This window comes from Patella vulgata, chromosome 7 (genome assembly GCF_932274485.2).
Source record: "Patella vulgata chromosome 7, xgPatVulg1.2, whole genome shotgun sequence".
NCBI classification, from domain to species: domain Eukaryota; kingdom Metazoa; phylum Mollusca; class Gastropoda; family Patellidae; genus Patella; species Patella vulgata.
Window position 1 is genome coordinate 61,488,881 of NC_065885.2, and position 22,561 is coordinate 61,511,441.

At 37.0% G+C, this 22,561-nt stretch overlaps 1 protein-coding gene across 2 annotated transcripts in view; it reads right to left on the reverse strand.

The window, feature by feature from the left end:
- Positions 1-2,042: 2,042 nt before the first annotated feature.
- Positions 2,043-22,561, reverse strand: part of LOC126827494 (uncharacterized) — a 75,096-nt gene continuing 54,577 nt past the window's right edge. For both annotated transcript variants that reach the window (XM_056102153.1, XM_056102154.1), the window contains 13 exons: positions 19,451-22,489; positions 18,869-18,989; positions 17,700-17,863; positions 16,229-17,017; positions 15,321-15,696; positions 14,878-14,990; positions 14,451-14,669; positions 14,090-14,323; positions 12,413-12,592; positions 10,503-10,672; positions 7,226-7,384; positions 6,208-6,346; positions 2,043-3,846 (listed from right to left, as the gene is read on the reverse strand). In XM_056102153.1, coding sequence (XP_055958128.1) covers positions 3,725-3,846; positions 6,208-6,346; positions 7,226-7,384; positions 10,503-10,672; positions 12,413-12,592; positions 14,090-14,323; positions 14,451-14,669; positions 14,878-14,990; positions 15,321-15,696; positions 16,229-17,017; positions 17,700-17,863; positions 18,869-18,989; positions 19,451-22,489 — 5,825 coding nt within the window. In that variant the 3' untranslated portion in view covers positions 2,043-3,724. The remainder of the gene's footprint in view (positions 3,847-6,207; positions 6,347-7,225; positions 7,385-10,502; positions 10,673-12,412; positions 12,593-14,089; positions 14,324-14,450; positions 14,670-14,877; positions 14,991-15,320; positions 15,697-16,228; positions 17,018-17,699; positions 17,864-18,868; positions 18,990-19,450; positions 22,490-22,561) is intronic.

The following is a 22,561-nucleotide window of genomic DNA, read 5'->3' on the forward strand; positions in this document are numbered from 1 at the left end:
ATTGTATAACGTGGTTAGTTAATAACTATCATAACAATATATACAAAATATATACAGGTCAACAACTACACTACATACAGGTCAACAACTACATACAGGTCAACAACTATTCTACATATAAACATTTCATTCTTCAACTGATACACTCTTAATATATATCGAAGCCGCTGTGGCTCCGTACGATGCTAGTTTGCAAACCAGCAGGTCTGGGTTTCGATCCTGGTGTTGGGCGAGAAAGTTAACCGGGATTTTCTGGTATGGTTTCCAGGAACACAAGGCCTGGCAAAGGAACACTGTCTAGTTGTTCGGAAGGGCCGATAAACCAAGGTCCCATGTACACAATGTACTTTGCCAAACCTTCTGTCCTGCATCAGTAACAAGAGGAATCCATGCAGGAAAATCCCTAGGGAATTTACTCGACCAACAGCGGACCAACCCCTTACTCACTGAGCCTCATATGAATCCTTAAAGGATAACTCCTATAGGCTTTTACCCAGTTCATTATAAATTAAAAATAAAACAGTTTTGATTTTTTGCTAACAGCAGTGTCTGGTATATTTGGTGGTAAACAAGATTTATCGTTTGTAAACATTCTGATGAACACATGTAAAAATATAATACTATTAAAAAATATTTTAATCTTTCTCAAAACTTGAGAAATATTAAAAAACATAAAAAAATAAAAATATTTATCAGTTGGTTTTAGGAAGCATTCACATATTTTGATTTTATTAATTGAACACAGTAGTTTTAACTAAACAATAATTGTGTGATTTTGAGACTCAAAAGTATAAATTTTATGTAAGCTATAAAATGAGACATGAAATATGGCTAAATTTTTTCTAACTTATGAGAGAGAGAGAGAGAGAGAGAGAGAGAGAGAGAGAGAAATGGGGTTTAACGTCCACTCCACTCGACACAAACTAGGTCATTTCGGGACTAACATATGGTTTAATTTTATTTACATAATTCGCTTGCGCGTAGGGGTCTTTAGCAGTGGGAATAAACCGGAGGCCCCGGAAAAAACCCACGAGGTTGGACAGGCGACCCTACTCCTTGCCACGTACAACCGGGGTTCTAACTTATGAATAACAGGATTAATATGAGAATAATATTAAAGAGAGAAGCCGATTGTCTTGCTATCAATGGTAGACATTAAATGTCTAGAGAATGACACACAAATAAAATCTATGTGGTTTACGACTTGCCTAAACACATCTTTCACTACCAGAATTTTTTATACATATGTATATCAATTTAATAATGTGCCAATTAATCCTAAAACATATGTTTAACTACCTGATTTTATTATATACATCTAATGGTGTCTTGTTCTATAAAATGTCTTTGTAAAAGCACACATGAGTTTATTTACGTGGCAGTTACATGTTATAGAAGTGTGTTGTAATAATAATAATAATAATAAAATTGAACACGTTTCAAGGAAGACATTAACAATATCAAGTGGTTTATTATAAAGTAAACGATATTTAAAAACTGTAATATATCTTACATACATCTACAGTATAATATAACCACAAAACTCTTTATACTTTTGATTGTCAGTGATTAGGTTAAGAAAGAATTTTCTTCGTACTAAAATATACAATTATTTATAATGAAGAGAAAGAGAGGAATGGGGTTAACGCCCACTTGACATAAACTAGGTCATTTTGGGACCCAATACATGATGGTAATATGTCTCTTTAGCTGTGGGAGGAGGAAACCAGAGGACCTTGGACAGGTGACCCTACTCTTTGTCACGTGCAAGCGAGGTATCGAAACCACGCCAGCTGACTCAATGACAAACCTTATGATACAGTGCGCATGTGGTAACTATTCGGCTATCCAACCCCCCCTTTTATAACGAAGCAGAAAGTTTCATATTTTAATCATTTCAGCATATTTAACACTTTGATTGTCAATGATGAGATTTATCTAAAATATACAATTATTTACAATGAAGAAGATTTCATCTTTTAATGAAGTCAGCATGAGATCATTAATAAAATAAAACAGGAATAGTATTTACAGCATTAACCATTAAAAGATTAGTTTAATTTTATATTTTATTTCAATAAAAGTACTCCACTAGAGCACAGTCTCAATATAATAACAGCATTATAGTAACGCCCAACCGTATTCAATATAACAACAATTGTTGCAAGTGGACACAACCAGTGTTATGGTAATGCCCAACTGTATTCAATATAACAACAGTTGTTGTAAGTGGACACAACCAGTGTTATAGCAAAGCCCGACTGTATAAGTCTCACTGTAATAGCAGTTAATAAGGTGGACATTGTTTTCCGTCCAGCTTAAAAAAATCCAGAGATTCATCTCAGTCCACCCTGAGATTCCAACGTTTGAAATTCTATCCCTTATTGCTCAACTAACGCGGCCCACTCAACTAAAACATGGATCAACATAACAACAGTAAAACCCTCAATGAACTCTCACCACAATACAGACATATTCAACGCTCTATCTTCACTTTAAACTCATTCACACATTTTTACATAGTAAAATATTCATAAATTACAAAATTTACATGTGAAAGATCAGTTTTGGTCCACTTCAGATAATATTAAACCAATTTATATAAACACAACGTTCTCGTTCATTATATTACATCACGAAAAGTGAAGCAAAAATAAGAAAAATCTCAACAATATATGAACTATGTACAATGGGAAGAACACATGCGAAATATATAACAGCACTCATTTTTAAACTTGATTTTTAAAACTATATCATCTCCTTAAAGAAAGTTTTAAAACCGTTTCTTGAATTCATTTGAACAGCACACACACATTTTACTTAGCACAAAACAATAATAATAATAAGTAACCTCCTGGTTTTAATGTTTGTAATAATAATTATGTTCGCTCCCGAAATGAAACATGATTAAACACTGCCTGATAACTATGGTCATGCGTGTTTTGTACCACTCAAAATGAAACACAATTTAACATAGCCTGGTAACCATGGTCGTGCGTGTTTTGTACCACCCAAAATGAAACACAATTTAACATAGCCTGGTAACCATGGTCGTGCGTGTTTTGTACCACCCAAAATGAAACACAATTTAACATAGCCTGGTAACCATGGTCGTGCGTGTTTTGTACCACTCAAAATGAAACACAATTTAACATAGCCTGGTAACCATGGTCGTGCATGTTTTGTACGCCCCCAAAATGAAACACGATTTAACATATAGCCTGGTAACCATGGTCGTGCGTGTTTTGTACGACCCGAAATGAAACACAATTTAACATAACCTGATAAATATGGTTGTGCGTATTTTGTACAACCCAAAATGAAACACAATTTAACACTGCACAATAATTATGGTCGTGCGTGTTATTTTAAAATGCCAATATGAATAATTAAATTTTGTGAAATTGGCCAATATGGCCAACTTATGGATTTATTTGACGGCATGGTGCATACAGGTGTGGCAACATGATTAATTTCAGCACAACACTACACAATGTTTGCAAGTCAGGATACAGAAGGCACCTGTCACAGACATCGTAAGACACAATCCATGATACTTGTGTGTCATTGTCTGGCACACAGATTTGTATTCATTCAACGTTTTTAATCACAATTATAATAAATGTCTTGACATAAAGTTCAAACCATCTCGTACAATTGTTTCTTGACATTCTGACAGGAACCAGAAAAAAAACCCTCAGTTTTCAGGTGGGAATATTTATGATTATCGTTTGGTTAAATCGGCCAAGTTTAGAGCTCCTTTCTGATTCTGTGACTGGTCTCGCTTCGTTACCCGAAAACTAGCATTAGCTGAAGCTTGTTTCAATATCTTGTTTGTTCGATCCACTGAAACATAAAATGAAGAAATAAAAACATCTGGCTTATTATAAATGAAATGAAATGAGGTTTAACATTCCAGTTTTCTGCACCAATTGAGCTAATGAAGATGGGCATACGTCATGAGGGAAATTCTGCCTGATAGCAGTGTCTACATCTATTCTTAATTAAATTCCAAATGTCAAGGTTAATTCTATATGCACACCAAAATGGTGTTCTTTTTTGTACCATCCGAATGACTACATAACATTGTTAAAATATTTGTTGTTTATCTCTTGATAATGTTGTTAAAAGTATTTAAACAATTATTTAAGAACAAGTGGGAGCTTTTGCCGGGTATCATTTAATCTTGTGTATCCAGCACTAATTTCTTTTACATTCATTCAATATTAAATCTTTGTTTAATAATTCGTCAAAATCATTTAAAATCACCCCAAATCATCTAATTTGTACTTGTGTCCAGTTTAAAGCTGACCATTCAATCTTGATAATGAATAATGAGCGTCTAATTTACAAGTGTTTAATTTCTCGATCACTGTTCAAAAATAAACAAACCAATTTTGATTATTGATGCATAATGATTAATTTTTGAACAGTGGTCAGTAAATTGGATACCCATTATCAAAATTAATCGATCCGCTTTAAACTTCACACAAGTACAAATTAGATGATTTTGGGTGATTTTAAATGAGTTTTATATTAAACAAATGCTAAGAAAAAAGCGCTAGATACCCAAGATTAAATGATACCCGAGTTACAGTGAAATTGGACACAATAATATATCGATTGATTGGAACGATCTGAGTGATATCGATTGATTGGACACAATCTGAGTGATATCGATTGATTGGACACAATCTGAGTGATATCGATTGATTGGACACGATCTGAGTGATATCAATTGATTGGACACGATTTGAGTAATATCAATTGATTGGACACGATCTGAGTGATATCGATTGATTGGACACGATCTGAGTGATATCGATTGACACGATTTGAGTAACATTGATTAATTTGGACACAATTTGAGTAATACCAATTGATTGGACACAATCTGAGTGATATCAATTGATTGGACAAGATCTGAGTGATATTAACTGATTGGCACAATCTGACATATCAATTGATTGGACATGATCTGAGTAATATCGATTGATTGGACAAGATTTGATTAAAATCGATTGATTGGACACGATCCGACTTATATCGATTGATTGGACACAATTTAATTTATATCCATTGATAACAATATGTTTGAAAAATCAAATCTCTTTCAAAGGACTTTCCAAATCAATGAAAATTATTGGTAGTTTACTATGTATATAATACAACAGATGTAATATTAATTGTCTAGCGACATTGAATCCATGTACAGCAGTAATGAGCAAAATATTAAATTAATAAATCTAAACTTTAACCAAAAGTTAAAGTTTTAAATTGTTTCGAATAAAATGACATTTTTTTTCTATAAATTCAGAATGTAAATAAAATGTTAAATCTATTCACGTCTAATAATAAAATTAAAACACTCAGACTAACTAAAACGAAAGAAAACATCTGACTATTACTAATTAGATTTAAAACATTTTTGAATTAAATAGAATTATTCTCCTAAAAAAGAAGAGATGGTTTTCTTATTATCAAATCACACAAAACAGAAGCTTTCATCTATAATGATAAAAAAAAAACCCCAAACAAATAAGGAAATATAAATTTGAAAAGTACACTGTTTGTGAAAGACAGAAAATATAAAATCACATGAAAAATAAATCCCACACATTTTGTTTAAGAAGGAAAATTAGAACACTAAAGCGGAAGTAGGAGAAGCTTGATGTCACATGAGACAAACCGTGCATGCTGATTGGTTTATATAGTAGAGCTGATATTGAAGTTCCTAAAACCTGTATTAAGAAATAAATTTTTAACACAATATTCAACAGATACTCTAGATTTGATGTTACTACAATTGGTCTCCACAACAACAGCAATAACCAATAATTTTAATATTTACTGATAGAGAGAGAAATGGGGTTTAACGTCCACTCAACATAAACTATGTCATTTCAGGACTAACACATGGTTCAATTTTATTTCAATAAAATTTTATTTTCGATTCCCCGCTTGTACATGAAAAGGAGAAGGGTCGCCTGTCCAACATCGTGGGTTTTCTCCGGGTCCTCCGGTTTCCTCATAACTGCTAAAGACCCATACGCGCAAGCGAATTATTGAAATAAAATTGAACCATGTTAGTCACGAAATGACCTAGTTTGTGTTGAGTGGAGTTAAAGTCTATGTCTCTCATTTGCCCAATCTCTCAAATGACGATCTGCCACTTTAAAATATAAATAATAAAATAGAATATCTTACGTTGTTGACAGATAGCGCTCTCCATTCCTTGTTGTTGTTGTATAGTTAGATGTAAACGTTGTTCAGCAGCACGAGCCGAGTGACGCATTATATCATGTTCCGATTTTAACCGGGTTAATTCTTTACGTAATGATCGATTCTGGAAAAATAGCAAAATATATAAATGAAATGGGTTTGAACGTCCTTCTTTTCTGCACTGACTGGGCTAACGAAGACAGGTACATATGCCATACGGTGGGCTGTGAATCCGAGCGAATTTTATCCAAGGGCATATATATCCTCTTATTGTACATCAAATTCCCACTGTCATGGGGTCTTTAATGTACACACCAACATTTATATCGAACCTTGTTTTTTCGTAGATCCTGTTTCCCTTCATCTTGCATCCCTAACAATGGGAAACAAAGTTGAAAATCCTGAGGTACCTTATCAGGTTAACACCGCAATCGCAACTGGAACCTTCTGGATGATAAGCCAGCGCCTTAACTACTAGGCCACATAGCAAAATATAAAGGGATTGAGACACTAAAATCTAAATAATCAAAAAATACACAATTCAAAAAGCCACACAAAAAAAACCCCACCCTTCTTTGTTTTGCGACTTGTCCAGGAGCGGCAGGGGTAGTCGCACAAGACAGGGGTAGCAGCACAAGACGGGGGTAGCCACACAAGGCAGGGTATGTCTCCCAGGGGTAGCAGCACAAGACGGGGTATATTGTCTAGAACATCTGATACCACTTCTTATGCTACTGGGAAGCTCATGCACATCTGCTTAACAATTTCTTTAATAAATTAGTACAAAATCGGTGTCTGGAGATTTATTCAAGAGAACTTAAAACTAGAATATTTGATTTTAAGAATACAGCCTTTTAATTGGTTGCGGGCAAAAATCTAAGTACAAATTTTAGCTCTTGCCACATGGAAAGTCTGCATTCTTAAAAAAAGTTTTCTTGAATAAGTTCCCAGAACCATGAACATTTCAGGTTTTAGTTCTGAAAAGCATTCAATTAAAACTTACGTCCTCTGCGAGCTTGGCATCGTAAAATTCCCCAAGCTCATTAACTGGTGGAAGCTGGGATACCCAGAATCTTTCTATGACATTCTTCTCAGCATTCATACATATCTTTAAATTCTCTATAGCTAGAGATATCTCCTTTAATGTACTGTATTCAACACTCTAAAAAAAAAAAAACAACCCATAAAAATATAAACAATTTATCATTGATTATAATCAATCTGATTTAAACACAGATCCTATTTCGTTTCGTTTTTATTTTATAGTTCAAAATTTCGTTTTTCTTGTCTTTACTACATTAGGATCTGAACGAGTTGTTATATAACCCACGTTCTGGACGATGTGAGGGATTAGTCAATGAAATGGTCTGTTATGGCGAGTTATTTGGCGTGAGGTGCCCAAACTGTGGGTAACCCACTAGAAACATTACTGCTGATTGGTTAATCAAATTTCTTACGTCAAAGGGTCCAAAGTCGCTGGCATGACCTCTGACGCGACCTTCCACTACAACTGGTCAGATCTTCATGTAGTAGAGGCCATGGAAAGTATAAATAAACAGAATAAAATATAGATCTGTATTTTAATCAGATTGTGATTATGTACTATACTGAACACTAACCAAAAAAATACAGATATCGAAGTCAGACCTAACATTTTATGTCTACATACATATATTAACAATATATAAAATAATTATTGACACTGCATCGAGCTGCTGTTGGCTGGGGAGAGCCAACATAAATATAAAGATAGTAGTAGGGAGAGAGAGAGAGAGAGAGACAAATGGGGTTTAACGTCCACACGACACAAACTAGGTCATTTCACGACCAGCACATGGTTCAACTTTATTTCAATAAATCACTTGCACCTAGGGGTCTTTAGCGTTGGTGGGGGGGGGGGGGGGGCGGAGGTGGAAATCAAAGAAAACCCACGAGGTTGGACAGGCTTCGGCTACTCTACTCCTTGTCTAGTACAACCGGGGAATCAAAACCACGCCATCTGACTCAATGACAGACCTTATGATACAGCAGGCATGTGCTAACCATTCGGGCCCCCCCACCACCACCCCGATAGTAGTAACCGTAGAATGAAGCTACCAGTACATAACATTTAATTACCGGTAGTTCTATAATTTTATAGACAAATAAACAAGTTGCAACAAGGTCTCGATTATGATTCTCTAACAGTATTTCTATAACTCTACCAAGACAAAAATGCTAATTCAATTTATTCCAGTATACTAATGTTAGTTAGCCCATTCTAAATTATCATGCTATATTATATATCTACAGTCACCAGTATATATAAGAAATATTATAAATTTGTATTTTAGCACTTTAACCCGGGTATCATTTAATTTGTGTATCAGGCACTAATTTCTTTTGCTTCACTTAATATCAAATCTTTGTTTAAAAATTCATAAAAATCATTTAAAATCAACAAAAATCATCTAATTTGTACTTGTGTCCAGTGAGACGCTAACTGATAATTTTGATAATGAGTGTCCAATTTACAAGTATTTAATTTTCTGACCACTGTTTAAAAATTAATCATTATACATCAATCAATTGGGTTGTTTATTTTTTTAAACAGTAATCGAGAAATTAAACACTTGTAAATTGGACACTTATTATCAAAATTAAATGGTAAGCTTTAAACTGGACACAAATTGGATGATTTTTGGTGATTTTAAATGATCTTTACGTTTTTTGAAACAAAGATTTGATATTGAATGAATGTGAAAGAAATTAGTGCTAAATACACAAGATTAAATGATACCCAGATTACAGTGCAGCCTGTTTAATATGTATATCATGAGTATAGTAGCTAATATAAAAAGTTTATCATGTTAATAAATAATTTTATTCTATAACTACATGCAAATACAAGGAAATATCATTGAATACAGCCATTGAATAACCTATGGTTGTATTCAATGGCTTTGGATATACTACTTTTGTCCAGAATGACATCACTTTCAGAATTACATCAACACTAGCAACCACAATTTTAGTAAAACAAGAAAAAAGGGCGGAACCTATGATGAATTTTAATGTTATTGGTGATTTTGTTTTTGATAATCTGGATAGTACAGTCTATTTTCAGATTTACATGTAGTTATAGAATAAAAACAGAACTCAATGACCATTGAATACTGCTCGGGTTATTCAATGGTTCAAGAGAGTGTATCCCTGTGCAAGTATTCCACGAGCGATAGTTCTATCTATATATATTTTATACAAGCATGTTGAATATGTATATTGTTGAGGTATTATCATGCTACTGAAATCAGGACAGGTCTTGTGGAGGTGTTACACCATGCTATGATATACATACAGTATCTATTAAATAAGGGCAGGTCTTGTGGGGGCATTATCATACGTTTGGACATGCAGTATATATGAAGGGCCGGTCTTGTGGTGGGTTATACCATACTAATGCACATGCAGCAAATATGCATGGTCAGTCATGTTATGGTGTTACCATGCTATAATGTACATACAGTATCTATTAGGTCATGGTCGGTCATGTTGAGTTGTTACCATGCTATGATGTACATACAGTATCTACCAATGTTAGGACCAGTACCGGTATTGTTGGGGTGTTACCATGCTACTGTGTATATACAGCATCTATTAGGTCATGGTCGGTCATGTTGGGGTGTTACCATGCTATGATGTACATACACCATTCTCAATTAAACTACATTCATATATAGATGATAAATAAGGAAGGAAGGAACCAATAACCAGGTTATATTTTATATATACAATACCTTATAAAGCTGTTATAAATAAAAAATAAATACATTATCCTTTAAACAAATATACAACACTTTAAACAAATCATATTACGCTTCGTGAAAAGATGGGGTGGAGTTTAATTATTTTATATTTTTTGAAAGATAGTTTTTGTATAATTCTATACAAATTTTTACTGATGGTTTGTAATTGAAATCATGAAATAGTCAAACATGGAGAATAGGATTCAGATTTTCTTGAGTTCTCTGGTGTGTTGTCAACCAATACTTCTGAAAGTCTGATTGTATTGAGAGAGAGAGAGAGAGAGGGGGGGTTTAATGTCCATTCGACATAAACCAGGTCATTTTGGGACTAACATATGGTTCAATTTTATTTCAATAATTCGTTTGCACGTAGGGCTTTAGCAGTGGGAGGATATCGGAGAAAACCCACTAAGTTGGACTGGTGACCTTACTCCTTGTCACGTACAACACCCGGGCCTCCCTAGACCCGATTCTGCCATGATGACATGTACCAACCTGTTCTGAAGACTTTTTCATACAATGTATTCTATCATCGACTCGAGCCTGTAATCCGTGAAGGACCGATAACACTTCTTCATTTTCTTTACGGACCTTCTCAAAATCATCCAATTTACCGATCGCAAATAATCTACGAATATCAGAGTCAATATCTACACGTGGAACTTCTGAAAAATTATAAAATGAAAGAATGTATTTAAAGTATTATTTGTGAAAAAAATGTAGGTTTTATTTTGATCAAGAAAATTTACAATAGAAAGAGGTCATTAAATCATACATTCTCATTAAAGGGGCAATATTGGTGTCAATCATTATCACATGTGATAGAACTGGTTAAACACATTCCAAATATAATTGGGTGGGTGGGGGGCACGGTGGCTAAGTGGGTTAGGCACTGGCTCGCTGGCCTAGGTCGGGTGTTCGATCCCTGCATTGGCCGAGAAAGTTCATCAAGATTTTCAGGTGCAGTTCCCCCTTGTCAGTGATGCAGAATGGAGGACCTGACAAGGACAGCTGTCTAGCCATTAAGATGGGTCGGAAAACTGAGGTCCCGTTTAACGTCCTAGTGTTTGGCTCCGACTGGCCTAATGAAGACGGGCATATGCCATACAGTGTGCTATGAGGGAAATTTTACCCGGGCAGTGGCACTATGGCCTACTCATATCAAATTCCAACTGCCAAGAGATCTTTTACGTGCATGCCAATGTATACACAGGACCTCGGTTTTTCATTTCATCCTGCACCACTGACAATGGGAAACCACGTCGCAAAATCCCGATGAACGTTCTCGGCCAATGCAGGTATCGAACACTCTACCTCGAAGCTAGTGAGCCAACGTCTTACCCACTTAGCCACAGTGGCTCCCATCAAGGATAGAAAAGAGTGAAAGTTTAGTATTAATTAACAATACATGAAAATAAACAGGATTAGTTCTGTAAACAAAACAATTTCTAGTTTAACCTCCTACTTTTCTGCACCAATCGAGCTAATGAAGACAGGCATACGTCATGCAGTGTGATATGAGATAAATGAAATGGGGTTTAACGTCCTATTGTTCTGCTCCAATACTGGGCTAGTGAAGACGGACATACGCCATACAGTGTGCTATGAGGGAAATTTTGCCTACTCTTATATCAAATTCCAACTGCCAAGGGATCTTTTACGTGCATTCCAATGTTTACACAGGACCTCAGTTTTTCGTCTCCAGTGTGCTATGAGGGAAATTTGCAGTGCTTCAGCCAACTCGTAATCTAACAGGCAAGGGAACTTTTACGTGCACGTCAATGTTTACACAGGACCTCAGTTGTTTGTTGTTTTTTTGTCCCATCTGAACATTCAAAAGAGAGATAAATAAATGGGATTTAAGGTTCACTCGACACAAACTAGGTCATTTTGGGACTAACATATAGTTCTATTTTATTTCAATAATTTGCTTGCACATAGGGGTCTTTGTCTTTAGCAGTGGGAGGAAACCGGAGGACCTGGAGAAAACCCACAAGGTTGGACTTGACATTCAATCGTTTCTGTTTTTACTCTAATTTCTGTTCGGCGAAATGCCCCAGAAGTCTCAATCGAATGGCAATCTCAAGCATCTGGTTATTCCAGACTTTGGATGATATTGAGTTAGAGATTTAGCTACTTTAAATTAGAGCTGTAACTACAATAGCAATTATCGGTAACACAACAGGCTTCTTTCTTTAATAGGTCAATTTCTAGTCAGCCAAATGATCAAGGGTCATAACTCCAAAAGATAAAATAACAACTCCATGCTTGAAATTCATGCATTGTGTGAAACAAACGAGAACTTTTTTAATCAATATTTTTTTTTACTCATACTAAGTGTTAATCATTCCAAATTTGGCATTCTTTCATAATAACACCATGCCAAATATAGTAACGATGTAAACCTTTATAAGCAGACGTGTCCACCCAGTATTTAACGGAACTCTCTTTATCGAAATATTTATCTAAATCAGGCGGTAGAGAATGTATACTGATGTTGGGGTTCGGACAGCGATGTGGTACTGAAGTACTATATCTAGATTTATCTTCCCCTGAATAATTCCGTGTAGTTTGATTGGCAGATCCTAATGTAAACAAAATCAATAAATAAATGGAGAAATTTTTTTTAAAATGAAATGAGGTTCAACGTCCTACGGTTCAGCTCTGACTGGGCTAATGAAGACGGGCATTTTGCTCAGACAGCGGTGATACAGACTAGGCTGACCTTAAAAATATCTTTGTTTCGCCTAACGCGACTGACTAACTAAAACCACCCCCGACTTAAATTATTTTATTGCACTTTTCCACGATCTTTTTATTTTATTTTGTGTGTCAACCTGAAATATATCACAAGAGTTATTTCCCTTTACTATGGCTATGGTTTGATTCATTATTGAAACTGGTTGATCAAGACGAAAGCGTCATAGGTGTCGCTTCTCAACAAAATGGTTGCAGACGAATACACATCCATTCCCACGAAATGATTCTGCTTCTATGTCTGTGGTGCGTAGTTTTAAACATAACGACGATATTTTCAATATCCGTTTTCGAGAAAAATGAAGGCACAACCCGCACTATCGTTAAAAACCTGTTGAAGGAATTTCACACTTCAAGTTCGTGGCAAATCGTGTGCGAGTCGGGCATCACGAAAAATTCCCGATGTCATTGATTTTTTTGCCAATTGAATAAAGAAGACGAATGTTTCCACCCGGAAAATTATTAAGCTGTCAAATTAGCTCTTAAGTTTAATAAAAAGACTTTCAGTTCGTTACTTTTTACGTCAGACCCCAAATTCATTAAACAAAATTAATGAATCTGTAGTATACAGCTAATAAGTCTTCTGTATTGATTTCTCTAACTTTAAAAAAAAAATATGAAAAAAAACCGACCTACCGACCCTTCTCCTCGATTGTGGGTCGGGTTTGGTGAAACAAAGATATTTTTAAGGTCAGCCCTATACTTTAAAGAATTCTTTTAAGTGAACACAGGCTCTAAGCTTTTCATCTTATCCAAACAACTATACACTTTTCCTCGCAAGGCTCTCCATCCTGCAACACTGACAAGGGGGAAACCATACTGGAAAATCATCAGGATCTTTCTCAAACATGGCCCTGGTTTCACCTTATTTTAACTAAAATATAGCCCTTTATAAAATTTTGTTGTGTTAATGTATCAAATACATCAATAAGAAACTATGTGCAAATTTTTGGGTTTTTGGATCAAAGATATTTCTCATAAACAGTGACCAAAAGTTGAGTAAATTCTTAACTTAAGTCTAAGAATGCTTTCTCAACCTGGGGCCTGCAGAATACTTGCTAAAAGCTAGAATTTGTACTAGGATTTCAACTCTCTGCCAGATTTAAGGCTCATTTTGTGACAATTCCTTTGTGGTGAAACTTGATAAGGCCCACTAGAAACCATGGGGATTGTTATAAATTACTAATGATCTATTTTATAAATTGTATCTGGAAGAGAATCCATTTTATAATTACCTATTTTATAAATTGTGTCTGGACGTATATCTATTTTATAATTACCTATTTTATAAATTGTGTCTGGAAGTATATCTATTTTATAATTACCTATTTTATAAATTGTGTCTGGAAGCGTATCAGATCGTATTTTATCAGATGTATATCTGTCCTCACTTCTATATCTATTATAATCTCCCGTTGTTCTAACACCGTTAACATCGTACTCATACTTCTCCTCCCGTATTTTACGATGAATATACGTCTCCTTCTCAACGGTTTCACGGCTGTCAGATTTACGCGGAGAGTTTCGAGGACTTGGTCGACCATCAGCAGCTTCCGAAGCTGAAATATGAAGAAGAAAAAATCAGTGAGAATTAACAAGAAGTAAATTCAATCTGGCTTCTGGGAAAAAAAATTTGGATTAGGAAGAAAAGTCTCGATTTATTGAAATTAATAGAAATATACAAACCAACTGATGATGAATGACTGGTTAAACTAGCATCAAGTCTAGGACTGGTTGTTCCAGCATCAAGTCTAGGACTGGTCGACTGTTTCATCTGTTGATGTAGCAGATCTTCGACAGTCTGCCGTAATCTATTATTAGTATCAATACATTTCTCCAACTGAACTCGTAAGTGCTGTATCTCCGTTAATAGATCAGTTATATCTAGATTTGACTGGCTGGAATCTGTAACGGAAAAAACATAATGTGATGGATGGAGAGAGAGAATGTGGGGTGGGGGAACAAAAATTAGTGGGAGTTATATGTAACTTCATTTTAAATAACCAATTTAAGTTACTAATCGCTCATATATTTATTACCCGTACAGGCCTCCATAATTACCAACCTATCACAGCATCGTGAACTCGGGCCAGAATATTATTTTAACACTTACTTTCTTTATTAGCTTGTAACCTTTCGTACATTGATAATTCTAATTTTAACGTTTTATTTAGTTCCGTTTTTTCTTCAGCTTTTTCTTTCCACAATAAAATTTCTTGTTGTAACCTAAAACAAAAAAATATATTATACCAATAACTATACCTAACGTCCACTCGACACAAACTAGGCCATTTCGGAACTAACATATGGGGTACAATTTTATTTCAATAATTTGATTGAGCGTAGCCGTAGGGTCTTTAGCAGTCGGAGGAAACCGGAGAACCCGGAGAAAACCCACTGGGTTGGACAGACGACCCTACTCCTTGTCACGTACAACTGGGGAATTGAAACCACGCCAGTTGACTCAATGACAGACCTTATGATACAACGCACACATGCTAACCATTCGGCCATCTAACGTCCCTTTTGACCAATAGAATTCACTAAATTACATACTTGCGTATCTCTTTTCCAGCCTTACGGAGTTGTAATTCTTGTCGTTCCTTACGCTCTTGATGTTTTCGGAAATTTATCTCCATGTGTTGACGGCTCTCTTCCAATTTCCGACAGCTTTCTTCCACCTTTTGACATTTCTCCTCCATTTTCTGTTTGTGCTTCTCCATTTCTTGGCAGCGTTTATCACTTTCGTTCATGCGATGGTTCTGTTTTTCAAGAAGTATTTTTGAATTGTGGATTATCTTCTCTTGCTCTTCAATGATGGTGAGTTTCTCAACAACATGTTTTTCTCTGCCTTCCAGCTGATTTCGTAGATTGGAGACAAGATTTGTCAGTTCCTGTACTTTCTTCTCATAATTGATTTGATCATTATTGGCTGTAATGAAACATCAACAACAAATAAAAATAAAATGGGGTTTAACGTCCTACTGTTCTGCTCCGAACTGGGTTAATGAAGACGGGCATACGCCATACAGTGTGCACTGCGGTCTACTCTTTATATCGAATTCCAACTGTCAAGGGATCTTTTACGTGCAAGCCAATATGTACACGGGACCTCGGTTTCTCATCCCATCCGAACAACTAGACAGCTGTCCTTGTCAGGCCCTCCGTCCTGCATATCAACAACAATAACATACATAAATAATGTCGGTAGTTTTGTCTCATAAATAGATAGAGAGAGAGAAAGAGAGAGAGAGAGAGAAATGGGGTTTAATGTCCACTCGACACAAACTAGGTCATTTCGGGACTAACATATGGTTTAATTTTATTTCAATAATTCGCTTGCGCATAGGGGTCTTTAGCAGTGGGAGGAAACCGGAGGACCCAGAGAAAACCCACAAGGTTGGAAACAGGTTGCGAATCCCTGTATTAGATCGACCAAACAAAAATTTGATATTTTCTTTTACCTGTTTGTGATTCACGAAGACGTTCTTCAAGTTGAAGTCTCAATCTTTCACTTTCATCAAGAGATTTCTCCAGACGAAGTCGCAAGGCTCGTATCTCCATCAGATGGTCGTGTAAATTATCACCTTGTCCTCGACCAGATCGGGTATTCGGCGAACTTTGCGTGCCAGCATTTTTCACTAAATTCTCGTACACTTTGAGTTCTTCTTGTAATGTTTTATTTTTGTCCTCTGCAACAATTAAACGAGCTTTCATGATCTGTACTTCCGATGATCCAGATGGGGTACGACTTCTTTCCTTGTAGCTTGACACCTGACTGAGTGTGTCCGAAGATTTACTCCTTGTTTCGGAACTATCGACACGATCTAGTCCATCGCCCAATCGTCCACCGAACATACTTCCGTTACTCTGGTTACAGAAATGACTGTCACTCAACAAGAAATCACTTTCGTTCATTTTCGATAAATATAGAGCTGATAAGTTCGGGTCTCTGTAAGAAACGTTTCGGTGATTCGGAGCATCCCCGGGGATGGAAGTATTTTCGGGGGCATTTGGCGGCATACTGTGAAACATTCTCTGTAAGTTGAGCCGAGAAGTTTGTGACAGATTTTCTCGTTCTGACATCACTTCGGTTACATCTGTCATCGAGCTTCCTGATCGTGTATCTGTTCGTCCACTGGCTATGCGACGTCGGATCTGTTCGACAGAGAATTCGTCTTCGTCGCTTTGTTGGACAGTAGATCTCACCTTGTTGCCGTCTGTAGAAGTTAAAGATTTTCTAGATTTAGAACCTGGAAATAAACATCAGAATTGGTCAGGAAATAGAACATAGATCCACGAGCAACAAGAGTGGGCAGACACACATAACCACAAAAAAGATCAGCGTCTGAATGACCTACTAACGTACTAGGCCAAACTCATCTGTGTACCCGTGAAACATAGTTATAACAAATTAGTTTCAGTTGGGATCCAGATATTTGTATGCCATAGGCCAATGGCCTACTATGTCTATTGAGAGAGAGAGAGTGTGAAATGGGGTTTAACGTCCACTTGACACGAACTAGGTCATTTTGGGACTAACATGATACAATTTTATTTCGAAAATGTGCATGTGCGTAGAGGTTTTTAGCCATGGGAGGAATCGGGAGGACCTGGAGAAATCCCACAAGGTTGGACAGGCGACCCTATCCTTGTTGAGTACAAGTGGGGTACACCACTTAACTCAATGACAGACATTATGATTTAAAGCATATGCTTTTGACAATCAGACAATTCAGCTTTAAGAGAGTCCAAACGTTTCCAAGTGATCCTGTGCAATTAATTATTGGAAATTATAGGAATCAATAGGATTCTTCCTCTTATTAACACTTTTTATAAATTTCAAGACAATGTGATGATAACTTTAACCGAGGACTGAGACGATGCCAGCGTACGACCGCGTTTCAAAACAGGAGTAGAAAACAAGAGACAAACCTGAATCGTGAGAGACCGGCTGCCCATCAGCTGATCCCACGGAGCGTTGTGGCGACGGAGCCTCACTATCACAACCTTCCGGGATTCCATGTTGAAATGCGGACGACAATTCTTCTCGTAACCTCTTCAATTCAGCCTCTTTTTCTGCCAGTTTCTCTCGGCTCCTGTGAACGGGAAATAATGTTAATAACTGATCTTATAACAATGTAACCAATTCTAAGTACCACTTTTGCTCTCGTCAAAAACATCAATTATCTGTGCTTGGTTACCATGAATTTGAAGATTTTATAAGATTCAACTGTTTTACTAATGAAAAGGGTTTCAATGTCCTACTATCCAATTAATTCCTAATTAAATGAACGACTAGCCACTTATCCTTGTCCTGTTCTTCGTCACAAACCTCTGACAAAGGGAAACTGGGCTGTAAGGTCCTGAGGATACTAACATCGGGAGCAAACTAGAATTAAACCCAGGACCTCAAGGTTAGTGAGTCAATACATTACTCATTGGTGGTTGACTAACTAGTGTCTCTGGTGGGTTTACTAGCTATTGACTCTGGTGGGTTTACTAGCTATTGACTCTGGTGGGTTTACTAGCTAGTGTCTCTGGTGGGTTTACTAGCTATTGACTTTGGTGGGTTTACTAGCTAGTGTCTCTGGTGGGTTTACTAACTAGTGTGTCTGGTGGGTTTACTAACTAGTGTCTCTGGTGGGTTTACTAACTAGTGTCTCTGGTGGGTTTACTAACTAGTGGCTCTGGTGGGTTTACTAACTAGTGTCTCTGGTGGGTTTACTAACTAGTGGCTTAGGTGGTTTACTAGCTAGTGCAAGAAGCAAATAACCAGAAACAGGCATTGAAATTGCGAGTTGTTTTCAATAAACTGATAGCCATATTAACCCTTTTGCACTTAGCCTGCCATTTAACATTCACAGTTGTTGCGCTCGCACAAACTAGTAATTGGTCCTATCATACAGAAAGCTATTCACCTATCTCAGGCAGTTTGAGATGGTCTAAGGAACAACATTTTCAGACTATTTCGTCCGTTCAGGGATGTATTAATATATAACTTTTCTTCAAGGAACTGGGGTACTCAATATTTACATATTACCAAGTCTTTAAAGGGTTAACATGGCTTATGTCAGTCTATATGTATATATATACATGTATACCTGTTTTCCTGTAAGTTTAACTGTGATTGTAATTTATTTATTTCATCAACGGCACTCTGATATTTACTTCCTGTCACATGATCACTGGCATCCAATCGACTCTTTTCTTCTATTCTTGAAACTAAAATTATAACAAGAAAATATATTCAATGCATATTACACACATCAACATTAAGCATTTAATCTAATAATGAAAAAATTCCAAAAAGTTTCAATATCAATTCTGGTTACAGTAACAGATTCTGTCCAACACAACTCTTCTTTGCTGGAATAGAGAGAGAGAAATGGGGTTTAACGCCTGTCCAACCTTGTGGGTTTTCTCCGGGTCCTCCGGTTTCCTCCCACTGATAAAGACCCCTATGTGCAAGTGAATTATTGAAATAAAATTGAACCATATGTTAGTCCCGAATGACCTAGTTTGTGTCGAGTGGACGTTAAACTCAATCTCCCTCTCTCTAACTAAATAACACCAAAGAGTCCAGGTTGTATTCCTTTGAAAGAACAGTGTCCTGTGGGTTTCCAGTCAAATTACTTAAAGCCATTAAAACAATTTCTATGAGAATAAAAAAATAAATTACGTACTGTCGGACATACTGGCGTTGATCACTTCTCTACTACTCTGTATATGTTGTTTTAACCTGTCGATATTAGCCACACCCACACTACTACTATCTTCTGATTGGCCACGATCATGGTTAATTAATTCAGACATAAAACAACTGATTTCTTCCAATTGGTTACGAAGTTGAAGACACGTATTCTGGCTATCGTATAATTGTTGTTGTACTTCCCACAATTCTCTGTCCGCGCCGACTGATGTTTGCTCGCGTTCCATCCACTTGAGTTTTTGTTCCAGCTTTCTCACATCGCCTTCCAACATTTGTTTATCGTTCCGATACGATTTCACTTTACTCTCCAAATCTTCCACCTTCTCCGAGGATTTTCGTAGATTTTCTGCTAAAGTCTCTTTCTCCTTTTCTAAATCGCGCACTTTTTGGGTCAAATTTTCAACCTGCTTCGGACCGGCAGGGTTCATTTGTCCTAATTCCACCAATCGGGCAGCTAGGATAGAACTATCGTTTTTGACTTCTGCGAGTTCCGATTCTAATTGTTGGTTACGCTCTAATAATTTCTGGAAAGCCTGTGGATTGTCGATATTATTCAAATCACTTTGAGACCGACTTTTAGACGAATAATTTCTACCCAGGCCTAAATACGATTTTTCGAGAGAGGGGCTTCGTTTGTAATTTCTGTCTACGCTGTTTCGAACATGTTCGTTATCGGGGAAACGGATCTTCAGATTCTGGATATAATCCTGCTCTGGAATAGTCTGCGATTCCTCTGACGCCGATCTTTGGATAGTTTGAATGAAGGATTTACTCGAGACTGGGGACGAGACATTTTCACGTAACTGATTCTTTAATTCTTTGATTCTGGGGGACACATTTGGCGGGGAAATCGAACGACAAGTGCGATCAAAGGATTTGGTGCGGAGTTGATTGATTTCTAAAGTCTGACGTTGTAATTTATTTATAAGTTCATCGATCTGTGTTTTCAGTGCCGTCACATTTTCCGTCTTTCCGTATTTTTGTGATTCCTCAGACGAAATAGAACTTGTGCCGTTTTCATTGAAATTTGACAAGTTTTCATATGAACCAGTGGGGGCCATTAGATTGTTACGTGGTTTTGTGGTTGAGGCTACGAACAGGTTTGTTTCACTTTGCGATCGTGACGATAATTTTGGTATCAATCCAGCATCGCTGGCTAGATTACGATAATATTTCATCTTGGAACTCTGGAAGCGAACTGTGTTTTCTGTTGCCGCTAACTTTTCTTCTAATTGAGAAATCTGGGTACGTGCGGCTTGTAACAAACTCTCTAACAGTGCTGGGCGATTTTCTCCAGTAAGACAAGAAACTACCGGGGTGGACTTGGGCTTTGGGTTTGAATCAGCTGCCCGTCTTAACCTGGGAATATGGCTCGTCGCACTCACTACTGGTTTAGACGCTAGGGAATCAGCAACAGATAAGTTTCCTGTAGAATTTAAACAAAGTTGATCACCGTTTCCTTGAAGTTCCGTACTATTCGTATCTGGATATTTCACTGGATCTTTATCCAAATTAAGAGATCGTCTACCATTGGTTGTTCTATCAGGACTCGCCGTTCCATCTTTTGCCAGACACCCACTTCCACCATTTTCCGAGGATTCTGAATCTGAAGCCTGGTTGTTTTTCTCTGCAGCAGCTTTCTTTAATTTTTCGATTTCGGTGGCCATTTCTAGAATAAGTTCAGGGTTAAAACCAGTAGGTGAACTACTCGTTTGCGAATTCAATTCAATCTGCTTCTTCAATAAATTATTCCTGTTTTCCACTTCTCTCAGTTTTTGTTTCAACTCGGCGATTTGGTTATCGCTGTTTTTATTTGGAGACTGCAGGTGTTGGTGTAAGGTTTCATTCTCATGTTGGGTTTTCGCTAGAGTGAGTTGCAAATTGTCGAGCTTCTGTTGCAGGACGCGTAAATCTGCCGTCGTTGGATCGGTCTCATTTTTACCGGGGATTTGACGACTGCCAAAACTGTTGTGAACCTGACCTTGCAAATTGTGGTTTTCTTGTAAGGAGTCCATCAGATCATTCTGTAGTTTAGACACTAATTTACGTAGCGACGGCGCGGACATGTTGGAAATATCCTCACTCAATAAAACACTTTGATCGACCGACAATCTATCAACATCCACGTCGTCTGCCTCTACATTATCGCCATGGTGATCACTGAAAGACTTAAACGGAAGATGAGAGTTTATTCCCGTGATCTGAGGATCTGTTTTATCTTTTGTTGATTCGATATTTGTTATCGACTGGGCATGGGCCGTTTGCGCACTGTTGCGAGAATTATCACGTAGAAGATGCGATGATGGTTGATACGAACTGTAACGATGTCCTTCACTTGATGTACGATTCGCATAAGAAGGCAAGCTGTGAATATCGCGACTATTGTCTGTATTTTGTAAAAGTCTTGGTGACGATATTAACGAATTGGAGTGAAGTTTACCGTCTGATGATTGAGACGATTGAACGAGGTGACGCAGCAGCTCGGGAGGAGAGTGAAGTGGTTTATGTATTTTGTTACTGCTTAAAACAGTTTCCTGAGGATTCAAATTCGATGACTCATTGCCGACTCCTAACGATCCGTCAGTGGAATAATAATTGTCACAGCCTGCAGCTCGCGTATCACCACGGAAACCAGAAATACGAGAAAAGCAGTGATTCTGGAGATTAAGAAGTTCCGATGGTGCGTCCGTAAAATCAATCAGTTTATTATCGTGACCAACACTTGACACGTTATCAACTGAATCGAGATGAGATTTTGGCAACAAATTGAACGAAAAATCAGAATCTCTTTCAACAAATTTACTAATAGACTCGTCAAACTCCACCGATTTCCGCACACTTTTGTTCAAGCCAGCCTCAGCTGTGGCAGTGATGTCCGTCTGCGTGGCTATTTGTGCACGCGAGACTTTAATAGGAGAAGTATTGACATCCACTGATGATATCTTGGGATTATCGTGGAGGTGGTTTTCATCAAATTGACTGGTGTTGACAGACTTGTTTAATTTCTGCTCATCTGAAATAGAACAGACAATAGTGTAGGTGATTTACAAATGAAATGAGGTTTAATGTTCTATTTTCTTGTACC